This window comes from Poromitra crassiceps (genome assembly GCF_964638095.1).
Source record: "Poromitra crassiceps genome assembly, chromosome: 17".
NCBI lineage: Eukaryota > Metazoa > Chordata > Actinopteri > Beryciformes > Melamphaidae > Poromitra > Poromitra crassiceps.
Window position 1 is genome coordinate 29,793,905 of NC_139635.1, and position 23,982 is coordinate 29,817,886.

The following is a 23,982-nucleotide window of genomic DNA, read 5'->3' on the forward strand; positions in this document are numbered from 1 at the left end:
CAGTATTTTCCATAGTGTCCCATGATATATGAAATACCGGTAATATAACAATACAATTCTGTAAATTATACATATTACACCGATTTTTACCATGTCATATTTTGCTTACACAACATGAAGCCCTAAGTATGAGCATAGTGTGACATAATAATTGGCATTTTATATTACTTAAAAATCTTCATATTACAATTGTTTTTATTATATTTTCATTGCTTTTGATTGCATGTTTATTCCACTAGATGGAGCATTACAGTTACAGTACTGCTCTGATGTCCTGAAAAGGCCTGACAGGCAAAAAAAAAGAAAGAAAGAATAAGGAAAAAGCAGCAGTGCAGAGTGCTCTTTCTAGGTGCAGGTCATGTTCCATACAGTCAAAGTTCACAAGTTGAGGCAGCAAGTTGAATAAAGCTCTGTCTTAGTGGGGAGGAAAGGACATGTTTTAAATAAGGCTGCCCCATAACCACAGCAGATATTAATACACTGGCGATTCTATTCGTGGCGATGCACATTTATACTGCTTTCCTGAAAGCTGCGGTCATTTTTAGGTTTTCTGCAGTTCCTGTATTTACCGTAAACCTTAGAATAAAGTGTGAGGTGGTGTTATTTATATTGGAGAGAGGTCAATATGTAACCCTGAAATCTGATAAAACACTTTTGACTCATGATATGTACTTAGATGGCGGTTTATTGATCACAATCAGTCTTCTTGCTGCTACATTAGGTAAACATATTGTGCTATTCATTGGAGTCGGCCTTTTGTTAGAGGCTCCTGTGCGGCGTGGAGGCTTGGATCGAGTGTTCCTTCTCAGAAGTCAGGAGCGCTGTTTGTTAAAGGCAGGGCTGGCATGGAGAGAATGTGAAAGGAGTGGTAATGTGCAGTTGTGCTAAAGACCACACTGTACTTATTCGTCACAGCACATCAGAACATGTAATTGACACGAGGCGCGCAGGTTCGAGCCCCCGTGTTGCCTCCGGCTTGGTCGGGCGTCCATACAGGCACAATTGGCCGTGTCTGCGGGTGGGAAGCCGGATTAAGGGTATGTGTCCTGGTCGCTGCACTAGTGCCTCCTCTGGTCGGTCAGGGCGCCTGTTCAGGGACGGGGAGGAACTGGGGGGGGGATTGCGTGCTCCTTCCATGCGCTACGTCATGCCGGTGAAGCTCCTCGCTGTCAGGCGAACAGCGGCTGGTGACTGCACATGTATCAGAGGAAGCATGTGCTAGTCAACAACTCTCCCCAGGTTGGCAGAGGGGGTGGAGCAACGACCGGGACAGCAGGGGGAATCGGCCAAGTACAGTTTGGGAGAAAACGGGGAGGAGTAATAATAATAATAATAACAATAACAATAACATACAAGTGATTGATCAACTAATTCCAGTCATATTACTGGGGTGGCAGCAGGGTTGTCTGGTGGTTTGCGAAGGCGTCTTTCAACGGAAGCCCCCATGTTGGAAATCATCAGCCCTTCAGCAAGAGACTGAACCCCGGGGATGTCCTGCTTTAGTCGTCTAAGGCAGTGGTCCCCAACCACTGGGCCGCGGACCGGTACCGGGCCACAATGCATTTGGTACCGTGCCGCGAGCCCAGTAAAAAAATATATATATATATATTTTTTTTTTAATAAACATAGGCTATAACATTATAGGCTGTGTGTGGTAGTTGAAACATAGTTTCAATTTGAGGTTTATTTATGTTTGTAGTTGAAACAAAAACACAAATACTGTATAGGCTACATACAGTACAACACAAAAGGCTGTTATTTACCCTTTGTCGCCACCTGGTTAGTAAATATATATGTAACTAAAACCATTAAAATTGGGGGGCGGGGGGGGGGGGGGGGAGCAAAACATAGTGTGGGTCAATAGAGTGTTAGATTATTAACATGATGTCTTTTTCTATGGCCAGCATTTCATGGCGATGAATTCAAGTAACCAGTGCAGAGCATCTTGTGATGAAGGTCTGCGCCTGCGAGCTATATGATGCGAGAGGAAGCCTGAAGAGCGATTAACATCACTTCCACAGACCCTGCTACTTCCCCTTGTCGCAGTTTGTTTTGCTGCTATCAGCTCTCTGGGGTCAAAGGAGATCTAAGATCACCCCACTACAGGCTTGTGGTCACAGGCCTCACAGAAAAAGAGGCCACCGTGCTCCTAAGTTTGTTGAAACTTGTGCCGCTGACGTTGACTCATTAGGTAACCGACAGTTTAATTGCGTATTATGCAGGTGCATATTGGCGATGGGAACAGCTTTGGACAGCTGCCAAATTATGATATTATGTGCATGTACTTATGTATTACTATATCGACAGCGAGGGTGTGTTTTTGTGTTTGCTTTACAAGGCCTTCTCATTTACACGTTGATTTTGATTTAAGTGGGTCAGTGGCATAATAGTAACCTAGTTTTGAAATGGCTCCTCTTCAGAAAGTTTGCTCGCGTTCTGCCAATTCTAAATCAAACTGGATCTAACAGGATACGCTGGGTGGGGGGGAGAGAAGATCTCAAAACCCAGGCAGAGTTTATTACCCCAAATAAAGCTGAGGACAAACGCATGGCTGGCTGACTCACTCCGCATACGTCTGCCAGCAGGCGTCTTTATTGTTGTACTAGCGCTGCAAGTGGCTAGGCGGAGCTGTGAGCGGCTGGGCGGAGCTGTGAGCGCGACACAAGGCCGAAGAGGACGGTCACTTCCCGGATGAAGCCCCGGTCCCTCCGTCCAAGTCAACATCAGCAGCCAACGGGGGTTAATAACCTCCCGCCACACCGGGTGCTGTGCCAGCAGAGATTGACTATAAACGTCTATTTACTACTGTTTGTTCAGTCCAACATGCGAGTGGAGGAGGAAACAGGCACAGAGAGAGAGAGAGAGAGAGAGCGCGCGCGCGCGCAGGGCTGTGTGTACTTCTTAATGCTTTCAGTGCCGGGGTGAAAACATTTTTGAGCGTAAGCCAGGAACATAGTGTTCCTTTCTCTGTAGCTGGTTAGAGTGTGACGTGTGCTGGCAGCGCGCCTAGCAGGGTCAAGTTGATTCAAATGAGAGAGGCGCGTTGGCTGACAGAGCCCTGGTATGCTGGTCTTGTCTGCACATGACCGGGAACCCAGCTTTTCTCGTGGATTTTTCCATGAGAACTGATGCCCCCCCAGGCGTGCTGCGTGCAGTCAGTGATACAGCAAAAAAAAAAAAAGAAGAGAGAGATTGTTTTGGGAATTTATCGGTGTGCCGTGACTCCGCCCACCACATGTTTCAGTTCATTGAGTCCTTAGAATCTTTGAATGAGTCACGACTGACTTATTGAAAGCTGAGGTCACGTGATCATGTGAGCTATGTACATATGTACAGTATTATGTGTGACTCACATGTGCATATCCGGCACACACGGATATACAGTACAGCAGGAAGTGTGAATTTATTTCAACTGTCAATATGTTTCAATGAATTCAAATTGATACATAAACAAAGTGAAGAGAAGAAAAGGTTGTCACAGCCCCAACTATTACCTTTGTCCCTAGATGACCGACCCGGAGATCTCCGACTATGCGTCCGATGGAGAGGCTATTAATGACACAGTGACCCAGAGTAGACTGGACTTTCCTCTCCAAACTGCTGAGGGCAGCAAAAGGTCAGTCAGTGACTGGGTCAGATCTGCTCAGGCAATGCTGCAGACGCCTCAGAAGCAGTTGGACAGACAGTCCAAGACTCCTGAAGACTCTGCCAAAAAGAGACGCAAATTTCAAAGGTTTGTGCGATGGCTTTTTCGTCATATTATAACGTCTTCCATTAGTGTGGATTTGTACCGTGTGTGCTTCACAAAAGGAACAACCAAAGAAATCACGAAATGCCTGTCGAGCGGCAGACATTTTCACAGCGTCACTGATGATGAAAGGGACACCTGGGTATCTCGATGTGGGAGCTAAATGTCATTTGTCTTTGCCATGCCCCCTCAGAAAAGAAAGATGGCTATCTGCAGTGGTAAATGACAGCTTCGTGTCTCGTCATTTTTTAAAGATTTCTTTTTATCTGATTCCACCTTCCAGCTGTCAATATTTTCTGGTTTCTTTACTCCTCTATGACAGTCAACTGAAATTGGGTTGTGGACAAAACAAGACAAATTTTGAGGACGTCATCTTGGGCTTTGAGGAAAAAGTGTGAAATTTCTCCCCGTTTTCTGACATTTTATAGACCAAACAACAAATCGATTAATCGAGACAATAATCGACAGCTTAATCGACAATTAAAATAATCATTAGTTGTAGCACTACTGAGCTTTACCTAACACCATCTATCTCGTGTGTGTGTGTGTGTGTGTGTGTGTGTGTGTGTGTGTGTGTGTGTGTGTGTGTGTGTGTGTGTGCACATGCAGTGGAGGGCTGGCAGAGAAGCTGAATCGCCTCCAGTGCAGACAGCGGTCAGCGATTAACTTCTGGAGGCACCAGTCCATCTCTGACACCTCGACAGTAACAGGTGATCCACATCACCCACTATCCACATTTATTGTTCCATCAAGATCTGGCACACAGTACACCTGTGACTAGGTGTGGGAATCGCAGAGTAACTCACGATACGATACTTGGCCCTTGATAACGTTGGTATATCACCATGTAGCGATTCGGCGATAATCGATACATTGCGTATAACTGAAGAGGGAAAAATACCCCTAAAAAGGCAAAAAGCAGGAGTTATGGATTTATTCACTAAATTGACATGAAACAATGTACAACAAAGTGCATAGTACCTCTTTAACACACACTGACTCCACGTGTGAAGTTAAAATGTTTAAAGGAAGGATACAAAATAATGCAAGTTTACAAAATGCACACACACGAACGCAAAAGATACACATTTCAGGATAAATGTCACAATATGGTATTACGATATGCCGCTAGTGTATTGATAATGTAGCGCAAGAGGATCATGATCGATGATATATCAATACTTTGATTTTTTTTGTCCCACCGTTAAATTTAACAATGAACTTTGATTTCACATGACATGGATGAGCGCGCATGGATGATTTCAGTGCAGCTGTGTGGGGGTATGGCTGGGGGCACGTCGAGGAAACGCTGGCTGTACGTTGATCAGTTTGGCAGTGAGCTCAGGGCAGTATGTAGGTCAGGTGACAGGAAACTGCTCGCCTTTTTCTCTCTCTCTTTCCTTTCCGTGGTTTACCAAAGCACTTGTGTGACTGTCGTTGTTAGTATTTCCTTATAATAAGACCCAGCCAGTGGCTCGAAGGTGACAGTTGATTGTGGAAAAAGGAAACGCCCACCTTATCCATCTTAGAATCTGGGCTCGTCAATGGTTCTTAGAATCTGGGCTCGTCAGGGTTCGATAGATCAGTTTGAGGCACGAGTTTATAGCTGGTGGAATGTGTGGAGGTTTATTTGAGGTTGACCTTGTTTTTTAAAACCGAATCAATATTCAGAGTTCGATACATACAGTATACTTCCTGTTTCTGCTTTCTAGATTTTTGTAAATTGATTGCAATTTCCATCTGTTTTGCCCTGTTTTGAGCATCCCTGCTTCTGTTATCAAAATTCAAAAAGCTTCCTTAAGAATCCTTTTTAATATGAAAAAACAACTTTTAGGACGAGATAGGTCTAACTTCAGTTGGTGCATTTCCCCCCATTTCATTTCAAAATTGTATTCGAGGATAAACCCCTTGAGACGCACCATCTCGTTTTCTAGGGGGTCCTGAGGCACAACATAGAAATGAACAACATTTAGACAAAACAGTATACATAATAATAAACGATCAATAACACAAAACAATCAACATAGGATTTACCAAGACACATACATACAATCCCAAACCACACCCGTTATATCTAGTACCATGCAAATGTCATATTTACAAACTATAAACAAGGAATTAACAAATTAACAAACTACAAAAACACAATCGTGACCATGGGATTACAAGGTTCCTTCCGACTTCCCTGTCAAGACTGAGCTAGTCTATTTTCTATTCTCTATTTCCATCTGCCACTCTGATTTACGACAACCTGGCACCTTACTTTACAATAACAGCGCTGTTACACAACGAGCTCGTACAGATATAGAACACCTGTTTATCTTTGTTTTTAGTCATTTGTTTGTGCGAGTGGGCGGGCGGGCGGGGGCGAGCCCGTCCCTCACGTCGTGCTCTGCTCCAGATTGATCCCATCAAAAGGAGAACTCTCATGTACCGTTTCAATATTGGCCGGCTGCCGCCTGCGGGTATATTCTGGAGTTGTAATTGTGGGTCTGATTCTCTTCACAGATTAAGCACTTTACATGCATGTTTGGACAATTCCCTGTAGATTCCTTGAGTATGATTTACTCTTATGAAAATTCCCCCCCCGGCCATCTCCAGGAATTGTTACATACTCCAACACAAGAGCTGCATTGTGTGAGCTGGGAGTTCTGCGTGATCCAGTGCTGTCGGCACTCTTATCTCAATTTGATTTATTGCTTTGGGGCATTGTGTTGATTTTTTGCTCCTCATAATTATACTCTTTATTTTGACCGAAGGCACAGTCGGCTCTGTGGTAAAATTCCAAACATTGGCACACGCGCACATTTACACTGTTGCACGTCCAACTCTGCCTTGGTAAGTTGCGATTATGCAGTGCCAATTGTTTCGATTGTATAATGAGCCCCACTGAGAGCGAGAGAGTCCGTGGGACCGTAACTTAACTCCACATGCAGGGGACAGACACACGCATGCACGCACGCACACACACGCACACACACACACACACACACACACACACACACACACACTCAACATCTGTGTTGTTGTTTCTGTGCTCTCCAGCGGACAGGCCTGGCGTTCTGGTGCTGGAGGTGCTGGAGGTCCAGGAGGAGTGCAGCATGTTACTGGCCCAGTGTGAGCACCAGCCGCCCCCCGGTGCGGGCCACCAGCACAGCCTTCCCCTCCCCGCTGCTGGAGCTCCGGTCCTGGTGCTGTTCAACAAGCAGACCGCAGCCCAGCTGATGCCTGCACCCAGAGACGTTATCCACATATACCCACCGTGGTGAGAGAGAGAGATGCGTTTTGTGATATTTTATGGCTAGGGCCAGGCGATAAGTCAATATTGTTTATCGTCTTCCAGTGGAATCATGTTATGATATACAATCATGTTGCCTACATTGACCATGACAAGCTTATTGCATTTGACTCTGACCAAATTGGCGATAGATGTCTTGCAGCATGATGTCACATGGGTTCCATCTGGTCATCATGTGTCCCAAATTCAAAACACAACAACATATTTCTCAAAAAGTACAAAAGTATCAAAAAGCTGAATTAAAGTGATAAAGTACTATAGAGACACTGCATGAAATAGGCCACGCCCATCACGGGGGGAAAGCTCAGTTCATTTCCACACACCAGCGTAATTTTCCTTGAATTAAACATAGCTAAAAGCTGTTGTGTGGTGAGCTGCGCAGACAACAAATGTAAAAAATCCCCAGTTAAAGTTTTTTTGTACTCCTGAGCAAAACAAGGAAGCCATTGAGAATTGGCGAGAAGAAAAATGTGGATCTAGCTGTCAAGAAGTAAGTTGGAGTGTTCATCTTCCGTATATACGATCTTTTTGTGCAACACGCAACCATGCACGTGACATAGGAGAACGCCAGGATTGGACGGGGGGTTTCCGTTTTCCCCCGTCTTGGGCGTGGTTTCTGAATGATGACGTGTTACGCAGTGTCTCTATAGTGGTGACCATTTAAAGTTTGAATGGAGTTTGTAGCACAAAGTATGAAAGAGTAGTTTGAGTTCAGAGAGGGCATGGTATGAACAGTCCTCCCATAGATTTAAACGGGTACTAAAAAGTTGTGTTTTGAATTCGGGACCCAAGATGGCCGACATTCCGTGACTGGAAACCATGTGACATCATGTTGCAAGGCATCTATAAGCTTTTTAAGAGTATTGTTTGACATTACATTACTATGCAATTTAATGTGAACGTCAATTTGATTATGTAACATGTTTAACATGTAATAATATACAGTATATCGATATTGGAATATTTCAACCATATCGCCCCGCCCTATAACCGCCCCCTGGATCAGAATCACATTTAGTCCATTGGGTGCACCTGGGAGTTTGGTTTGATTTGGTTATTTGGTGCCGTTACCAGGGTCTGAAATGAACACCCATTAATAATCACCAAATACTGGTAGTGATAGGGGTCACTTGCCACACTAGACAGCAACGTTTTAAAACAATAACAGTTGAATGCCTCAGTTATAATGAATTCTATTGCACTGGTCTGGAGCGAGGCTAGCTCTATACATGAAAACAGGTAGGGTGACATAGTTCTATGAAATATGTATATCGCTGACTAGTGGGGGAAAAAAAAATCTTTGCATTTGTTTGTTATTGTTTTTTTGTTGATTTTTTTGTTTTACTTACACCAGCCCTTGGCAGGTGAGCCTAAAATCTCAAATGCAATTTTACACGCACGCACACACACACACACACACACACACACACACACACACACACACACACACACTGGCAGTTACACAATACAGGACTGACTAACTCTATGTCAGGTCATATTGTCCGGCGGACAATATGTAACCGGACCTCACATCTAATGCTGAGAAGATAATACTGCATGACGGTAGGCTAGACATAAACACTCTTCGTACAATCGCCCGGCACTTAGTAACACCTTAGTTAAACTGAGTCTGGGTAGGTATCAGCTTTCAGCTCAGTGTCAACTGGCTACCAAAGTGACATCCGCCTCAAGGTTTGACACGTTGCACTCTGCTCACCACACTTGTAAATAGTTTTTTTCTGAGTTACTGTCGCCTTTCTCTCAGCTCCAACCAGTCTGGCCATTCTCCTCTTAGCGCTCTCATCAACAAGGCGTTTCCGGCAGAACTGCCACTTACTGATTCTTCTTTGTTTTTAGCACTATTTGTGTGTGAAAATCTCAGGAGATCAGCAGTTTCAGAAATCCTCAAGGCGTTTGGCACCAGCAACCATGCCATGGTCAAGGACGGTCGTTCTCAAAGTGGGATCCAGGGCCCCCAGGGTCCTTAAGGTGGTTCCAGGGACTCCCCATCAAAAAGGGGACTCATTTATTTTCACTATAATTCCATCCATAAGTAACACAATCAGAGAATGTAGGACTATTTTGGCCATGGGGTTTCATACACTTTCTATAATAAAACCTCTGCAAATATCTTGTTTATTGCAAGCTTTCGGTCATAGACCTTCTTCAGGCATAAGACAGCTAACAAGTGAATACAGCCTATTAATGGTTACAATATTGTAAATTATATTTGATGTACTTTATAGTGTTTCTTGTCTCAATGGACACTTGTCTTTGGGTTGTAGTCCTGAAAATCTATAGGACTACAATTAGAGCTGTGCATCTTCACTGATCTCACGATTCGATACGATTCGATTATACAAGTCAACGATTCGATTCGATTCGATTATACGATGCATCTCGATGCATCTCCGATGCATCTCGATGCATCACGATGCATCTTAAATCGAGGCATCACTTTTTCCGCAATACATGATTTATTTTTTCTCACTTTCTTTTTTCTCACTGTGTGGCTACTTTTAAAATAAAAGTGCATTTGGAATTGCATTGTATTATGATCCATAATTAAAATAAACAACTGCATGTACTTACATTCTATTTTATTTGATTATTAAAAAAAAAAAAAAAAAAAAAATTTTTTTTTTTTTTTTTTTTAATAATCGATTTTTGATATTTGTTAATCGATTCAGAATCGTCCTATTAAGCATCGCGATGCATCTCTGAATCGATTATTTTCGACAGCTCTAACTACAATTCCCTTGATGTCTAGCCACCAGGAAATGTTTTTTGACACAGGTGTTGTACATTGGCTAATCAAGGGATGATTGTCTGGACCATTAATAGGCTTTAGAACACGGCTCTCTCGAATACTCGATTCTGATTGGTCAATCAACAATATTCACCGGTCATTATTTCTCGACAACCGACCGCTGCTCTGCCACACCTGGATTAATCAGTTGATAAGAGCTTTTTGTCAGCAAGACACTACTAATTAGGCCAACCAGTTGCAGCTGTGGTGTCTTGTGTGCCAATTACGAATGAAACCGCTTTGTCGTTGAAAACGCTATTAAAAAATCTATTTGAATAATTATTTTTGTCAGATTATTGAATGATTTAGTTGTAGGCCGTGTTCTAAGCGGGATAATGTATATTGAGGCGGTGATTACTGGGAAATAATGACCTTCAGGTGAACGATTTATAATATACAGTATTATAAATACTGGCGCGTCCGGCTCAATCCACCTGTCGGTCATTATTTCCCCCGTAATCACCGCCTCAATATACATTATCCCTTACGTATTCACTTGTTACCTGTCTTATGCCTGAAGAAGGTCTATGACCGAAAGCTTGCTATAAACAAGATATTTGCACAGATTTGAGTGTGCGGACGCTGCTTTTTTCATTCATCTTGATACTTTTAAGCTCCAGCACCTCAGCAAAGTCTGATTATAATAAATTATAATGATTATAATAAAACCTGTAAAAGCACAAATGTTATCAGAAGGAGGACCCTGGGACAAAATCAAATGGGGGTCCGTGGTCTAATTTGTGTCAGTTTAGGGGTCCTTGGCGTGAGAAAGTTTGAGAACCACTGCTCTAAGATCACATGTTTTCTCCATTCTGATGGTTGATGTGAACGTTAACTAAAGCTGCGGACCTGTATCTGCATCTGCATTTATCATTATGCATTGCACTGCTGCCACATGATTGGCCGGATGGATAATTGCATGAATAAGCAGGTGTACAGGTGGTCCTAATAAGGTGCTCGGTGAGTGTACAATGCATAGTGAGAGGGACAGTGATGCTGCTGACAACAGGAAGTATAGTAGATATTATTGGCGCATGTCCATAAGAGCTGTTGCTGAAATTCCACAATCGTCATTATTTAAATAATTATTCTGGGTTTTTGACTATAAACTTTTAATGTCCTCAAAATCCCCATATTGCTCACAATAGCAAGCAGCCAAACCCCCAGATGTGCAGGACAGTCCTGCACATACAGGGTGGAGAGGCGTGCGTGTGCTTCTCTCTCTCTTTCTCTCTCTCTCTCTCTCGGGATTGTTTTGAAGTACGAGCAAGGCAGCAGTTGACTCCAGCTGTTGGGAGTTTGGGGTTGAGCGTTTCTCTGGAATATCCAGGCTGGCGGAAGCACAGGGGCCTCCTCGGTGCTCTGACGTCACAAACAGCTCCAGGGAATGCTTCACATTCCTCTTCCTGGCAGTAGTTAGGTCATTTCCAGCAAGCTGGGGGAAAAACACAGTAGGATTATTTTCTGGAGCATTTGGGAATGGAGTGTGGAGGGAGCCAGAGAGCGGGATTGAAAACACATGGCGTTCTGAGAGAGTATCATTGGCTTTTGCGTTTTAGCAGCTCTTTTTCACCGTTGTATCCTATTCCTGAAATCACACAAGTGAGTGTAGAGGAGTGCCCCCCTTTATGCAAAGCGAAGTGCCCCCCTCCCCGCCCCTTTATCTCAAGCCTGTCAAAGCACTGTTTTAAATTTTAAATACATCAATAATTTTCATTTTGTTATTGATGTGTAATATTGATTAATTCAAAACTTAAGCCAAATCTTCAAAATTCCTTCAATAATAAGAAGTAAAAGAAGCTTATCACAAGCTTGATACCCACCCCATTTTTTTTTTTTTTTTAAGAAAAGAAAAAAATAATATAACACATAACATCTACAGCACCAGGACAGGCGCAAGTGGAAAAACCCGGAATTCTGAGCGTCTGGTAAAATTCCTCTTCTCAGTTTCCTGTGTGACACTGGAAGGGTTGCCTCCCCCATATTCCTGTACTGAGTGGGTTGGCTCCTCCCACCTCCCCATATTCCCAGTGCGTATTCCTGCACTGAGTGGGTTGGCTCCTCCCACCTCCCCATATTCCTGCACTGAGTGGGTTGGCTCCTCCCACCTCCCACTCCTCGTGTGAGTGGGCCACGGAAATACCTGCAGGCATTATTCATTGACGGGCTGTGACGCCAGCAGCCCGGGCCACTCCTTAACCCTGCTACCTGTCTGCTGATGACAGCTGCCCACTCACCTGTTCACTATGGCTCACGTTTCCTGTACTTTGTTCCCAGCAGTACGTTCTGTACCTTTTTTAATTGGACACAAAGGTCAGAGTTACATCCGGTACAGTTCTCATAGGCAACGCCAGAGTTAGGGCTGTGCAGTTAATCGCATTTTAATCTCAATTACAATCTTTATTGTTGGCTTCCCACAATTATGAAAATAAGATAATCGGGTTAAAAAAATTTTTTTTTAATATAAGTTATTTATTAGTTAGCCAATTTTTTTCCTTCGATTTTCCCCCCAGTTCAATTATATTTACATTCCAAAGAAATCCAGTATTATCTTTTTTTTTCAAATTCAATAAATGCATGATGTTGCCAAATTCAATGAGTAATTGCGTTAAATAATCGTGGTCTCAATATCAGTCCAAATAATAGTGATTATGATTTTTACCATAATGTAGCAGCCCCTAGCCAGAGTTTCAAGTGTCATTCGAGGTGAAAGCAAAGCAAATATACTGTATGTGGCCAATGCATAATCTTTGAACTCACCTTAGCTTACCTTAGCTTGCTATTGGCATTATACAGCCTTGTGTACTTGTACTTACTGTACATGGTGCCTATCTCTCACGTAGACCGATGATGACTGCATCCAACATTTTAATTACTCTAGTTCAATTGTGGGATACCGCAGATCTTCCACAAGCTGTGACACATGTGCAGTAGCTCGCGCCACAGAGACCGCACTTGGCTCTGAGTCAGTGAGAAACCATCACATGATGATCCATGTCACATGATTATCATCCATGTCACCAGTCAGGAAAATGTAAGTCAGAGCTCAGACGCGCCATAAACGATATACCATCTAATTTATCTGGCGGGTTTTCAAATCCAGCTCTCAGGTGTGCTTTTATTGCTGCGATGAGCTAAAAATCCTTGAGAGGGCCCGTTAAACAAATGTTTTTCTTAGATTTTATAGATAAATTCCGTTTATTGTACTTGGCACATTTAGATGAGATGAAATCAAAGCTGGTAAAACACATAAATATAAGAATGGCAGGAGAGCACTCCATTTGCACAGATGGGAGCAGTTTGGAAAGCGTTTTCTGATCGGGCTGTCGAGTCCCTAGGCGGGCTCTCTCTTCGCAGAACCTCAGTTACTGTACTCGGAAACTGCGTCTTCATCAGTGAAAGATGACAACTGTATCCGTTGTGTCTTTTCACTTAGCATGGAGAAGGTTAACCTATTTGAACTTGGATTCTGTGCTTGGTGCTAAGACAGACCTGCGGAGGTGGTACCTTATCTGTGTTTGACATTCAAAGGGTCTTAAGAGGTCTACCAGCCCCCCTTAAGTTTGTGCAACAACCTATTCCACTCGGTGTGAAATCTGCATCTTTGCATCTGCTACGTCAAACGCGATCACACAACTATTTATCATTTTCCGACAACTTAAAGATGCTTAATTCCATGATGGCTGCAAGGTGCCAAAATGCATTCACCGCTGCAACATTACCGTATATAATGCAGGGTTGAGGTGTGGTGTGCAGCGACAGAGCCTAAAAAGTCCTGCTATATATTATAAATGTAAAATGTATCAACCTTATCTCTTTGCAGGCAGGGCCTTTCTATAGAAGGTGACAACCTATACTGTATATTATAAATGTAAAATGTATCAACCCTATCTCTTTGCAGGCAGGGCCTTTCTATAGAAGGTGACAACCTATACTGTATATTATAAATGTAAAATGTATCAACCTTATCTCTTTGCAGGCAGGGACTTTCTATAGAAGGTGACAACCTATACTGTATATTATAAATGTAAAATGTATCAACCTTATCTCTTTGCAGGCAGGGACTTTCTATAGAAGGTGACAACCTATACTGTATATTATAAATGTAAAATGTTTCAACCCTATCTCTTTGCAGGCAGGGACTTTCTATAGAAGGTGACAACCTATACTGTATAAATGTAAAATGTATCAACCTTATCTCTTTGCAGGCAGGGACTTTCTATAGAAGGTGACACCCTATACTGTATATTATAAATGTAAAATGTATCAACCTTATCTCTTTGCAGGCAGGGACTTTCTATAGAAGGTGACACCCTATACTGTATATTATAAATGTAAAATGTATCAACCTTATCTCTTTGCAGGCAGGGACTTTCTATAGAAGGTGACACCCTATACTGTATATTATAAATGTAAAATGTATCAACCTTATCTCTTTGCAGGCAGGGACTTTCTATAGAAGGTGACAACCTATACTGTATATTATAAATGTAAAATGTATCAACCTTATCTCTTTGCAGGCAGGGACTTTCTATAGAAGGTGACACCCTATACTGTATATTATAAATGTAAAATGTATCAACCCTATCTCTTTGCAGGCAGGGACTTTCTATAGAAGGTGACAACCTATACTGTATAAATGTAAAATGTATCAACCTTATCTCTTTGCAGGCAGGGCCTTTCTATAGAAGGTGACAACCTATACTGTATATTATAAATGTAAAATGTATCAACCTTATCTCTTTGCAGGCAGGGACTTTCTATAGAAGGTGACACCCTATACTGTATATTATAAATGTAAAATGTATCAACCTTATCTCTTTGCAGGCAGGGACTTTCTATAGAAGGTGACACCCTATACTGTATATTATAAATGTAAAATGTATCAACCTTATCTCTTTGCAGGCAGGGACTTTCTATAGAAGGTGACAACCTATACTGTATATTATAAATGTAAAATGTATCAACCTTATCTCTTTGCAGGCAGGGACTTTCTATAGAAGGTGACAACCTATACTGTATAAATGTAAAATGTATCAACCTTATCTCTTTGCAGGCAGGGACTTTCTATAGAAGGTGACACCCTATACTGTATATTATAAATGTAAAATGTATCAACCTTATCTCTTTGCAGGCAGGGACTTTCTATAGAAGGTGACACCCTATACTGTATATTATAAATGTAAAATGTATCAACCTTATCTCTTTGCAGGCAGGGACTTTCTATAGAAGGTGACAACCTATACTGTATAAATGTAAAATGTATCAACCTTATCTCTTTGCAGGCAGGGACTTTCTATAGAAGGTGACACCCTATACTGTATATTATAAATGTAAAATGTATCAACCTTATCTCTTTGCAGGCAGGGACTTTCTATAGAAGGTGACACCCTATACTGTATATTATAAATGTAAAATGTATCAACCTTATCTCTTTGCAGGCAGGGACTTTCTATAGAAGGTGACAACCTATACTGTATATTATAAATGTAAAATGTATCAACCCTATCTCTTTGCAGGCAGGGACTTTCTATAGAAGGTGACAACCTATACTGTATATTATAAATGTAAAATGTATCAACCTTATCTCTTTGCAGGCAGGGACTTTCTATAGAAGGTGACAACCTATACTGTATATTATAAATGTAAAATGTATCAACGTTATCTCTTTGCAGGCAGGGACTTTCTATAGAAGGTGACAACTGTACTATTATTCTGAACACACACTTCAGCCAGAAAGTCTACTCTGCTTCCAAACTACCCAGCGTGTCGCTTCCAATACCAAGAGCCCTGCTCGCAGCAGAGAGGAGCACGCCATACTCTTTGACTCAAACCTTTGGGTTGCTGGAGATGTACGGGACCACATTAGAGGAGATGGACAATGCCAAACAGGTGTGTCTGTTTCTACATCGTTAAGACCAAAGTACCTTATTTTAAAGTCCCAATTCAGAATTTATTTGGCACTACAAAATGTAGGTCTGTTCACATGGCTTCACATGGAGTTTGCCCCAGAGCGTGGAAAATATTACAACTTTCACAACCCACCATAACTGAAAATAAGGCCCTGTTTCACCTCAACATTGGCAGATTTGTAGAGTCTCACAATACAGCTTAAACTCACATGCTGTCAGTCAGTCAAGAGCTCAGTCAGTCACTGAGTGTGAAAGGTGTCCTCAGTCTACTCCAGCAAATCAATATAAACACAGCTAGAGCCAGTAGTGGGTAGGGGTGGGAATCCCCACGATACAAGATTATCACGATACTTAAGTCACGATACAATATTATCACGAATAGACCTTATTCGATAACCCCCGGACGGCGCCATATTGTTGACAAACCGCAGCCGTAACGTAGTCTGGCCGAGCGTATAGCAACAGTTATGGCTTCGTCAAAGAGAAGTGATGAAAAAATAAGTTTGGTCGGAGGTGCGGACCCCTATAAAAACGGATTTAGAGTAAATATAACTCATTATATTGCCAGGTATAACGTACCGGACATTTATAACTACCTTGTGAGTACAGTATTGGCATAACGCTACATGTCTCAGGAGCTTCGGCTTTCAAATCCCTTGAGTCCTATAACTATTTCATCTGTGGCAATTGGTCTGACATTTTTACTTTTGTGCCACCAACGACATCATCATCATCATCAAACATTGTCATGACAGCAAAGGTAAATAACCTTAACGTTAAATGTTTGTTTGATATGATCTGACGCTTGCTTGCATGAGCCCAATGTTTGCTACTAACGTTCACCTCTAGTGTCTTTTTCAATTCACGTTTGTGGACAGTAGCTAACACCCGGGCTTTTATTGCTGCTATGAAATAGCTCCTGACGCAGTAAAAATGGCATTAAATAGGCTAGTAAGTAATGTTGGCTAGCATCCTAAAATATGACAGCTGTCAGTCACTTTTAAACAGTGCGCTGCGGATTGTCAATAATATGGCGGCGGTGGGCGTGCCCGTACGCGAGTTACGTCATTCGAATAAGGTCTATACTTGATTCACAATGCAATATTATTGCGATATAAAAAACTAGAAATCTCACGTGCTACGCACGCTCAATCCCTAGGTTCGCCCGCTGTGCACAGTTGTGATGTCATCACTCAATTGCTCAAGTGACCATCACTGATCACATCATGGAGTGCTCGAGTGACATCACTCAACTTCGCAACTTCAGCATAGGTGATGTGACAAAAATTGCAGACAGAGACACAGACACACAGACAGAAGCCACTTACTCAATTTTATGATGATGATTGCGATATATTGTGATTTATTACCTTTTTTCAACTGCAAATTATGTCCCCAAAGGAAAAAAACTTTGTCAACATCTGTTTTATCTAGCGAGATAGCACAGTTGGGCGCGGTGCTAGAAATAAGCGCGTTTTCTAGTCATTTTTGTTGCAGCAAAATTGGATTGTCAAGCAGACAGACTGACCAATATGTCATAATAAAACCCTGTCATAAATGTTGCATGCACTTGACAATTTATATAATAAAATATCACAATACCTGGCATTGGATATATATCGACACACAAAATAACATGATACTATGCTGTATCGATCCCCCCACCCCACCCCTAGGTGACAGTGGCTACTTTTACATGCATAACACTAGTCTGTCTATTGGCCATACTGGTTAAGGTCTTAAGCCATTAAGATGTACCTTTGGTGTACCAGCTATCCCCTCCCCCTTTGACTGAGCAGTAGGTTACTTATAGTAATACAAATGTTTGTTGTTGACATAAAAATGTACGCTTAATGCTGTGCAAGTGTGAGTTCACACAGGCAACATGAAAGAAAAGTGAAAGGAGTGAGATGTTTCCATGCCACAGTAACCTGTTTATTATCAGAGGAAGTCAGTCACCTTAGCCGGTTTTCTCATAGTTGCAGTTTGAGCTTAACCCGTTCTGGGAGGGAAAGGGGGGGGGGGGGGGGGGGGGGGGGGGGGGTGTGTAGCCTATCTGATAACGTATTCACTAATTTTCCTGACTTGCTCCCCTCCAGGTTCCGGCCTCCCCTGCCCTGTGCTGCCTGGGAGCCCCACGTGTTTTGAACGGGTGCTGTCACTCCCTCCTGGAGGCCATCGAGGGGCTCGGGCAGGCGGGCTGTGTGGGGCAGGATGTGGAGGCGGTGGTCCAGAGGGTTTACTCGGTCCCCGTGCCTGACTGTTCTGTGGGGTCCAAACTCAAGGCCAGATTCCCCTCCAGGTCCTCCTCCTCCTCCAGGTCCTCCTCTGCTCCTCTCCCAGAGAAAGGCAAAACCAGGTACTATCTGATTGACTTTTCAGGAAGGCCTTCACTGTGCACGTCAGAAGAGACCGCAAAAAAACAGCCCCATTTTCTCTCCACTGTATGCCTCTCCACCGCATTGTAAATTGTTCTGTACAAATGACATGCTGGCTTCCTTGGTCCCAGGGGTTTGCATGCCTCTCCTTGGTGGCACAATGCGCCTCAGTAGTCGAGCTATTGTTCGCGGAGCGGCAGGCCCCACAAAGTGCTCACACTGTCTACAGCCATATGGCATTGCTTGACAAAGGACACAAACATTTCTAATTGACTCCAGATCCTCAGCGAGTGATCCGGGCCAATTCTCAGGAAAGACCGCATGATGTTTTCTGAACCCCCCCCCCCCCCCCCCCCCCCCCCCCCCCCCCCCCCGCTCCGCACCAGCAGGCTAGAGTTGAATTGGTGCCCATTCATAGTCCGCAGGGTGGCACAGGTCTGCAGGAGCCTTTTACCTTAATGCTCCTATGAGAGCGGCAAGTATTATTTTAAAACGTTACATTCCATGCCTCTCAATATTACTAAAATGTGTGGCTGTGTCGAATGGGATCCAATTTTTTGTAGCTTTGGTTACCTCACCTGATCCGAGGATGAAACCTATACCTTGTATTGGCAACAAAAAAAAATCTTAATGGAAAAATAAAGGGGTTTGATTTCATTTATATGTCCAATCGAGACAAACAAGAAATCCTGTAAAGCAAGCATAACAATATGGTTGATCATCAATTTAGTCACCCTTTCTACAAAAAATGTTGAACTGAAAGTTGTCTTATTCTATGTGCGATTTCCAGTGAGTGCTATATAAAGCTTCCTGCTGTGTTATTGAAATGACTTGGTGGTCGTGTTGTAGTGAATGAATCAGCGAAGGCCGGACAGTATGTGAAGCCAAGCCGGCAACGCGTGACCTTTAGTTGCCTGTGGCCCTCCCCAGGCATGCCTGTTGTTTTTGTCCTGTGCTGAGTAATACAAAGAAAAGTGTTGCTTTTGGGGGGAGGGGGGGGGGGGGGTGGGAGGGATGGAGGGATGGGCTGAGGGGCACGTGGTGGGGCAGGAAGAGAGTGGAGGAGGGAGGAGGAGAGCCGTGGTCAGCTGACTTAACCCACTGACTGCATGAGTGTCGGTTGTAATATGATGCTGGCTCCTGCCATGCGGCTCTCTGCGGCTGGTAAACAAACGCCGCCCTCTGAACGGAAACGCTCTTGCCCTTACCTCCCTCCTCCACCTCCCCCCTCCCTGCCCTCAACTCAACCAGATTGAGCAGGCTCAGGCTCAGGCGGTGGCTGGTGGGCATGGAGAAGGGGTCGAGGAGGGTGACCCTGCCTGTCATTAGTGACTGCTTGATTGAAGGTCGATTTTGAAAAAAAATAATCTAATTGCGATTATTGTTTGACTGATATTGCAATTGTGATATGATTTGTGCTATTAGCGGGAAAGATCATTATTCTCATTTTCATAAAAAAACAACATTGAAATGATTATGGGGCGATTTTTGATTTTTGCCGGCATCTGTACCAAAGATGTTTTCTTCAGATTGTTTCGATTTAATTGTTCAACCCTAGCTTGATTTGAACATCGTCCAGCATTTCAAATTTGTTTTGTTTGTTAGCTTTTATCACTTGCATCCCCCCCCCCCCCCCTCCCTTTTCCCCCTAATGTACAATAGGGGGTTGCAACGGAACAAACTTACTTTCATTTTTGCACAACTTGGTCATAGGGTGCATATTCACATGCATAATTGAAACGACTGCTTCCAGTTGATTGTATTCCTATTGCTGATAGTACTTTTTCCAGGATCTGTGCCTGGTCTCCAGGGGAGAATGTAGTTGACTTGGCAGGCCCACTGGCCCCATTCAGTGTAAAGACAAGGACAGCTTGTACCCCTCAAACCTTGTCCCCAAACCCTATGACTCACTCACTCCCCCTGGTCAGCCCAGCCTCATTTGATCCCTTTGTTGTTTGGCCTCTCTGCTAACATACACAGGAGAGAGAGAGGCCAGGATGATATTTATGCCTGAAGACGATGTTTAGTTCCCGTAAATTCGGAAGAGAATAAACAAGAAGATTAACTGTTTGCAGGGGAGTGCGCTGGCTGTACAGGGAACACAATGTGCTGCAGGGATCCTGTTACAACCATGTTTATCGCTCGGCCTGCACCGATTGGTGGACAGCACATAGGAAGGAATCCCGCCTGTGCGCCCCCTGCCAATGAGGCCTCTCTGTTGTGTTCTTAATGTGTGGGTCGCTTTACTTACCGCCGTGCCAAGTCATGTGCATGTGCACACGGGCCCCGTATGCTCGCGCGCACGCGCGTGAGTGTGTGTGTGTGTGTGTGTGTGTGAGTGTGAGTGTGAGTGAAGGAGTACGCCTGTGTGTTTGGACAGGCTCACTGGATTGCAGTTCCTGGAAGAACCCCCGACTTGCTGAGAATTCTGTGATTGCTCACAATAACAAATTCCTCGGATCGGCCTGTGACTGAAAGCGGCCAATGGCAGGAGGTTTTGGGAGCGAGGGTCGCCGTTTGAGGAAGTGGGGTTGTGAACGTTCTCAAAGAGAGCCGGCTGAATGGGGAGGTTAGTTCAGAGGGGTGGTTGTTTATGTCAAGCTGGTAGTACCATGAGTCTCTCCTCACCACCTCTCCTCTCGGCTCTATCTGTCATGTACCGGATCGGATTTCATGTCAAGTTTTCAAGTTCAAACAGGCTCTGCTATCCCTAGGGAAAAAAGTGAAAGTTGTCAAAGTTGCTGTCAGATTTTACTATCACGGTGACTCTTCTGTTGTGTGAACAAGAGCTAATGTTCATTTTTCAGACAATGTCAAACAGTGATTTTATTTTAGCCCAGTATTTGCCAGAATTCATACTATTCAACTATAATGAATGCAAGCTCCTGTTTCATTTTGATTGACCCAATCTTGCACATATAAGGGTCAAACGTGATTATGTAACATATTAATTTCTTGAAATATCATTGACTGTGCATGTACTTGTCCGACCAATCAAAACATAGACATTTCCCTTGCCTGTATGCAGTGTGACAGTTGCATATTAATAACATTGGCAGAGCTGTCAAAAACATTGATTATTGGTAAGCAGCTGGTAATTGGTTGCATATTTCAGGACAGTTACTCATCACATCCTAGCATTAATAAGCAGTATTGCTCATTGCAAGATGAGACTAACGTTGGAATGAATGCAGTACTGTAATTACTATGCCTGTGTTTTGAAAGATGGCAACAATGTTTACCTCCCCGCCATACAGTTTCACCTCAGGCGTTTTCTTGGTTGACTTTACAAGATGGCCCTCCTCATGTTACTAAATGATTCATCTTTCTTTGCCGTGATGAATGTCATCCATGCATATCGGCCGGGGCCTGTTCACTCCGTTTCAGACGTTTGCGCTTAAATTCTCATGTGTACGGGGCCATGCTAAATAGCCTGGTACTAGTTGGAAATCATTCTAAACACTTAAAGGGACATTCAGCAATGTTTTTGTGTTAAAATAATGAGTGTTAAATGGCTCTATATTCTGACAGCATTCACTGAAATAGAGTGTTTGGTCAGTGACTTGAAACCCCCAACCCCCCGCTGTCCTCTATCTCTCTCCTGTAGTCCTGCAGGCTGGGCGGATGTAGCTCTGCAACCGTAACTCGTAGAGACTCACGGATGGCGGCGTTGGATTCGGGGGGGGGGGGGGGGGGGGGGGGGGAATACATATAGTCCAGTCCATCACGATCTGACCTTCCGTTTCCCAGAAAATGTCAACTTTTCTCTGATTGGATAGTTTAAGGTCGGCGCCCATTTTTATCCAATCAGAGAAAAGTTTACATTTTCTGGGAAAGGGAAGGTCGGATCATGATGCCGATGAACGACTATATGTATTTTTTCATCCCGAATCCAACGCCGTCATCTCTACGACTTACGGTTGCAGAGATACGTCCGCCCTGCCTGCAGGACTACAAGAGAGAGATAGAGGACAGCGGGGAGTTGGGGGTTTCAAGTCACTGACCTAACTATTTCAGTGATTGCTGTGAGAATATAGAGCCATTTAACACTTATTTTAACACAAAAACATCGCTGAATGTACCTTTAATTTCTCATGTTTACAGGTCCATATGAAATAGCCTGGTACCAGTCCAAATCATACTAAACAATAAACACTGACTTTAATTATGTGCTCTGTTTTGTCTGCGAAGCATTTCATGTTGTTTAACCGCAATGTGGCATATAGGCCTGATTTGGGATTGTGAATTAAACCAACAAACTGGGAATAATCGCTCAAACATTGACCTACCACCACCAAAGTCATGTGAAGAATGTTGTTGAGGTATCTATTTCCAGCTCCTTCGAAATAAACGCAGACAGACCCCATGTTTACCAACACGAGCCGTTTATAGGTGCAATCAGGTGGTTGAAAAACACACTCAAAAATCTGTCTGGGCGGTGCACGCACATGCACGATATGCACGTGCACACGGTCCCTCTCCCTCGCCCCCTGTGTGTGTGTGTGTGTGTGTGTGTTTTCCCCCTTCCCTGGCCGTTGCTCGTCTAACCAGGGGATATGAACTCCACTGTTTACTCTCGGGGCTGGTGCTGGCTGTGTCTGGGCTTGAACGGCTAAGGCGATGTAGCCTATAGCATTTACCAGCTTTGCACTGTTAGCAGTAGAGTAGAGCACAGCACAGGGAGAACGCTTTAGTGCCTCACACAGCTTTATAGGCCAAAGGTCTCCTCTGTCAGCAGCAGCCTGTCAAACCAGCCTCCAGCCATTAACACTTCAAAATGTCAGTCCTGGGCCTTTTTCTACAGTATTGACAGTGTGTAACCACCGGGAGTCATGGATCATGAACGTTGTCGGTTCATTTTCCCACAGGATTTTTCCTCCCCATAAATGGTTTAACAGTATAATTTGACTTAGGGAATCAAATCATTGTGTGGGGGCGGGGTTTTGGTTGGTTTCTCCAGATTGTGCGTGCTGGTCCAGGATGCCTACGGGACGTTCAGTGTGGTGCAGCTCCACCTCCTGCCCAGCAGGGACGCCGTCCAGCGCTACATGCAGACCTGGCAGGGGAAGGCCTGCGTGCTGAGAGGCGTCAACGTGGTGCAGCGGGTCACTCGGGAAAGGTGAGAGCGAGCCACCCCTCCCTCCCTGAGCCACACCCCTCCCTGAGCCACACCCCTCCTTGAGCCACACCCCTCCCTGAGCCACACCCCTCCCTCCCTGAGCCGGCTCAGCCGCCACCCACCCATCAGGGTTTTTCCTGCATAGAGGAATTTTTGGTGCCACCCCCCCCCCCCCCAAAGAGGTTTTAGCCACACCCCCAAAGGCCTGATATATATTTGAGATCAGGACAACCCTGACTGCATACGTACTCAAAATCAAGCGTTTTTCCTGTGTGATTTTAGAGAATTTCAAAGTTAAAGTCCCACATTTGTACCTTCAAATGACTTCCTTTCTAAAACTTGGGGTGCTCTGAAAACACATTGCTCCATGAGTTCTGACGATGAGTGAGATCTTTGAGATCAGGACAACTCTTGACTACACAGCAACTCAAAATCAAACATTTTTACTGTATCAATTTAGAGAATTTCGAACTTAAAGTCTCGCATTTGTACTTTGAAAGGACTTTGTCTGAAACTTGGGGTGCTGTGAAAACACATTGCTCCATAATTTCTGACAATGATCTATTTGTGTTGAGGAACCCTGACACTAACAGAGGTCAAGCGTAGGCTACGCACATCAGTAAGCGTGATGGGTCCCAGCATGCTTGCTGACGTGCGTCGTCACCCCCCAAAGGCCCATTCTGAGGCAGGAAAAACCCTGCCCATGGATGGCTTCTCA

General features: G+C 43.8%; 1 protein-coding gene across 1 annotated transcript in view; it reads left to right on the forward strand.

The window, feature by feature from the left end:
- The window catches only part of spidr (scaffold protein involved in DNA repair), a 38,209-nt gene that overhangs the window by 3,940 nt on the left and 10,287 nt on the right, over positions 1 to 23,982 (forward strand). Inside the window, exons 6-11 of the mRNA XM_083653530.1 lie at positions 3,507 to 3,733; positions 4,358 to 4,458; positions 6,794 to 7,013; positions 15,531 to 15,747; positions 17,867 to 18,126; positions 23,106 to 23,264. Of these exons, the coding sequence (XP_083509656.1) occupies positions 3,507 to 3,733; positions 4,358 to 4,458; positions 6,794 to 7,013; positions 15,531 to 15,747; positions 17,867 to 18,126; positions 23,106 to 23,264 (1,184 nt within the window). The remainder of the gene's footprint in view (positions 1 to 3,506; positions 3,734 to 4,357; positions 4,459 to 6,793; positions 7,014 to 15,530; positions 15,748 to 17,866; positions 18,127 to 23,105; positions 23,265 to 23,982) is intronic.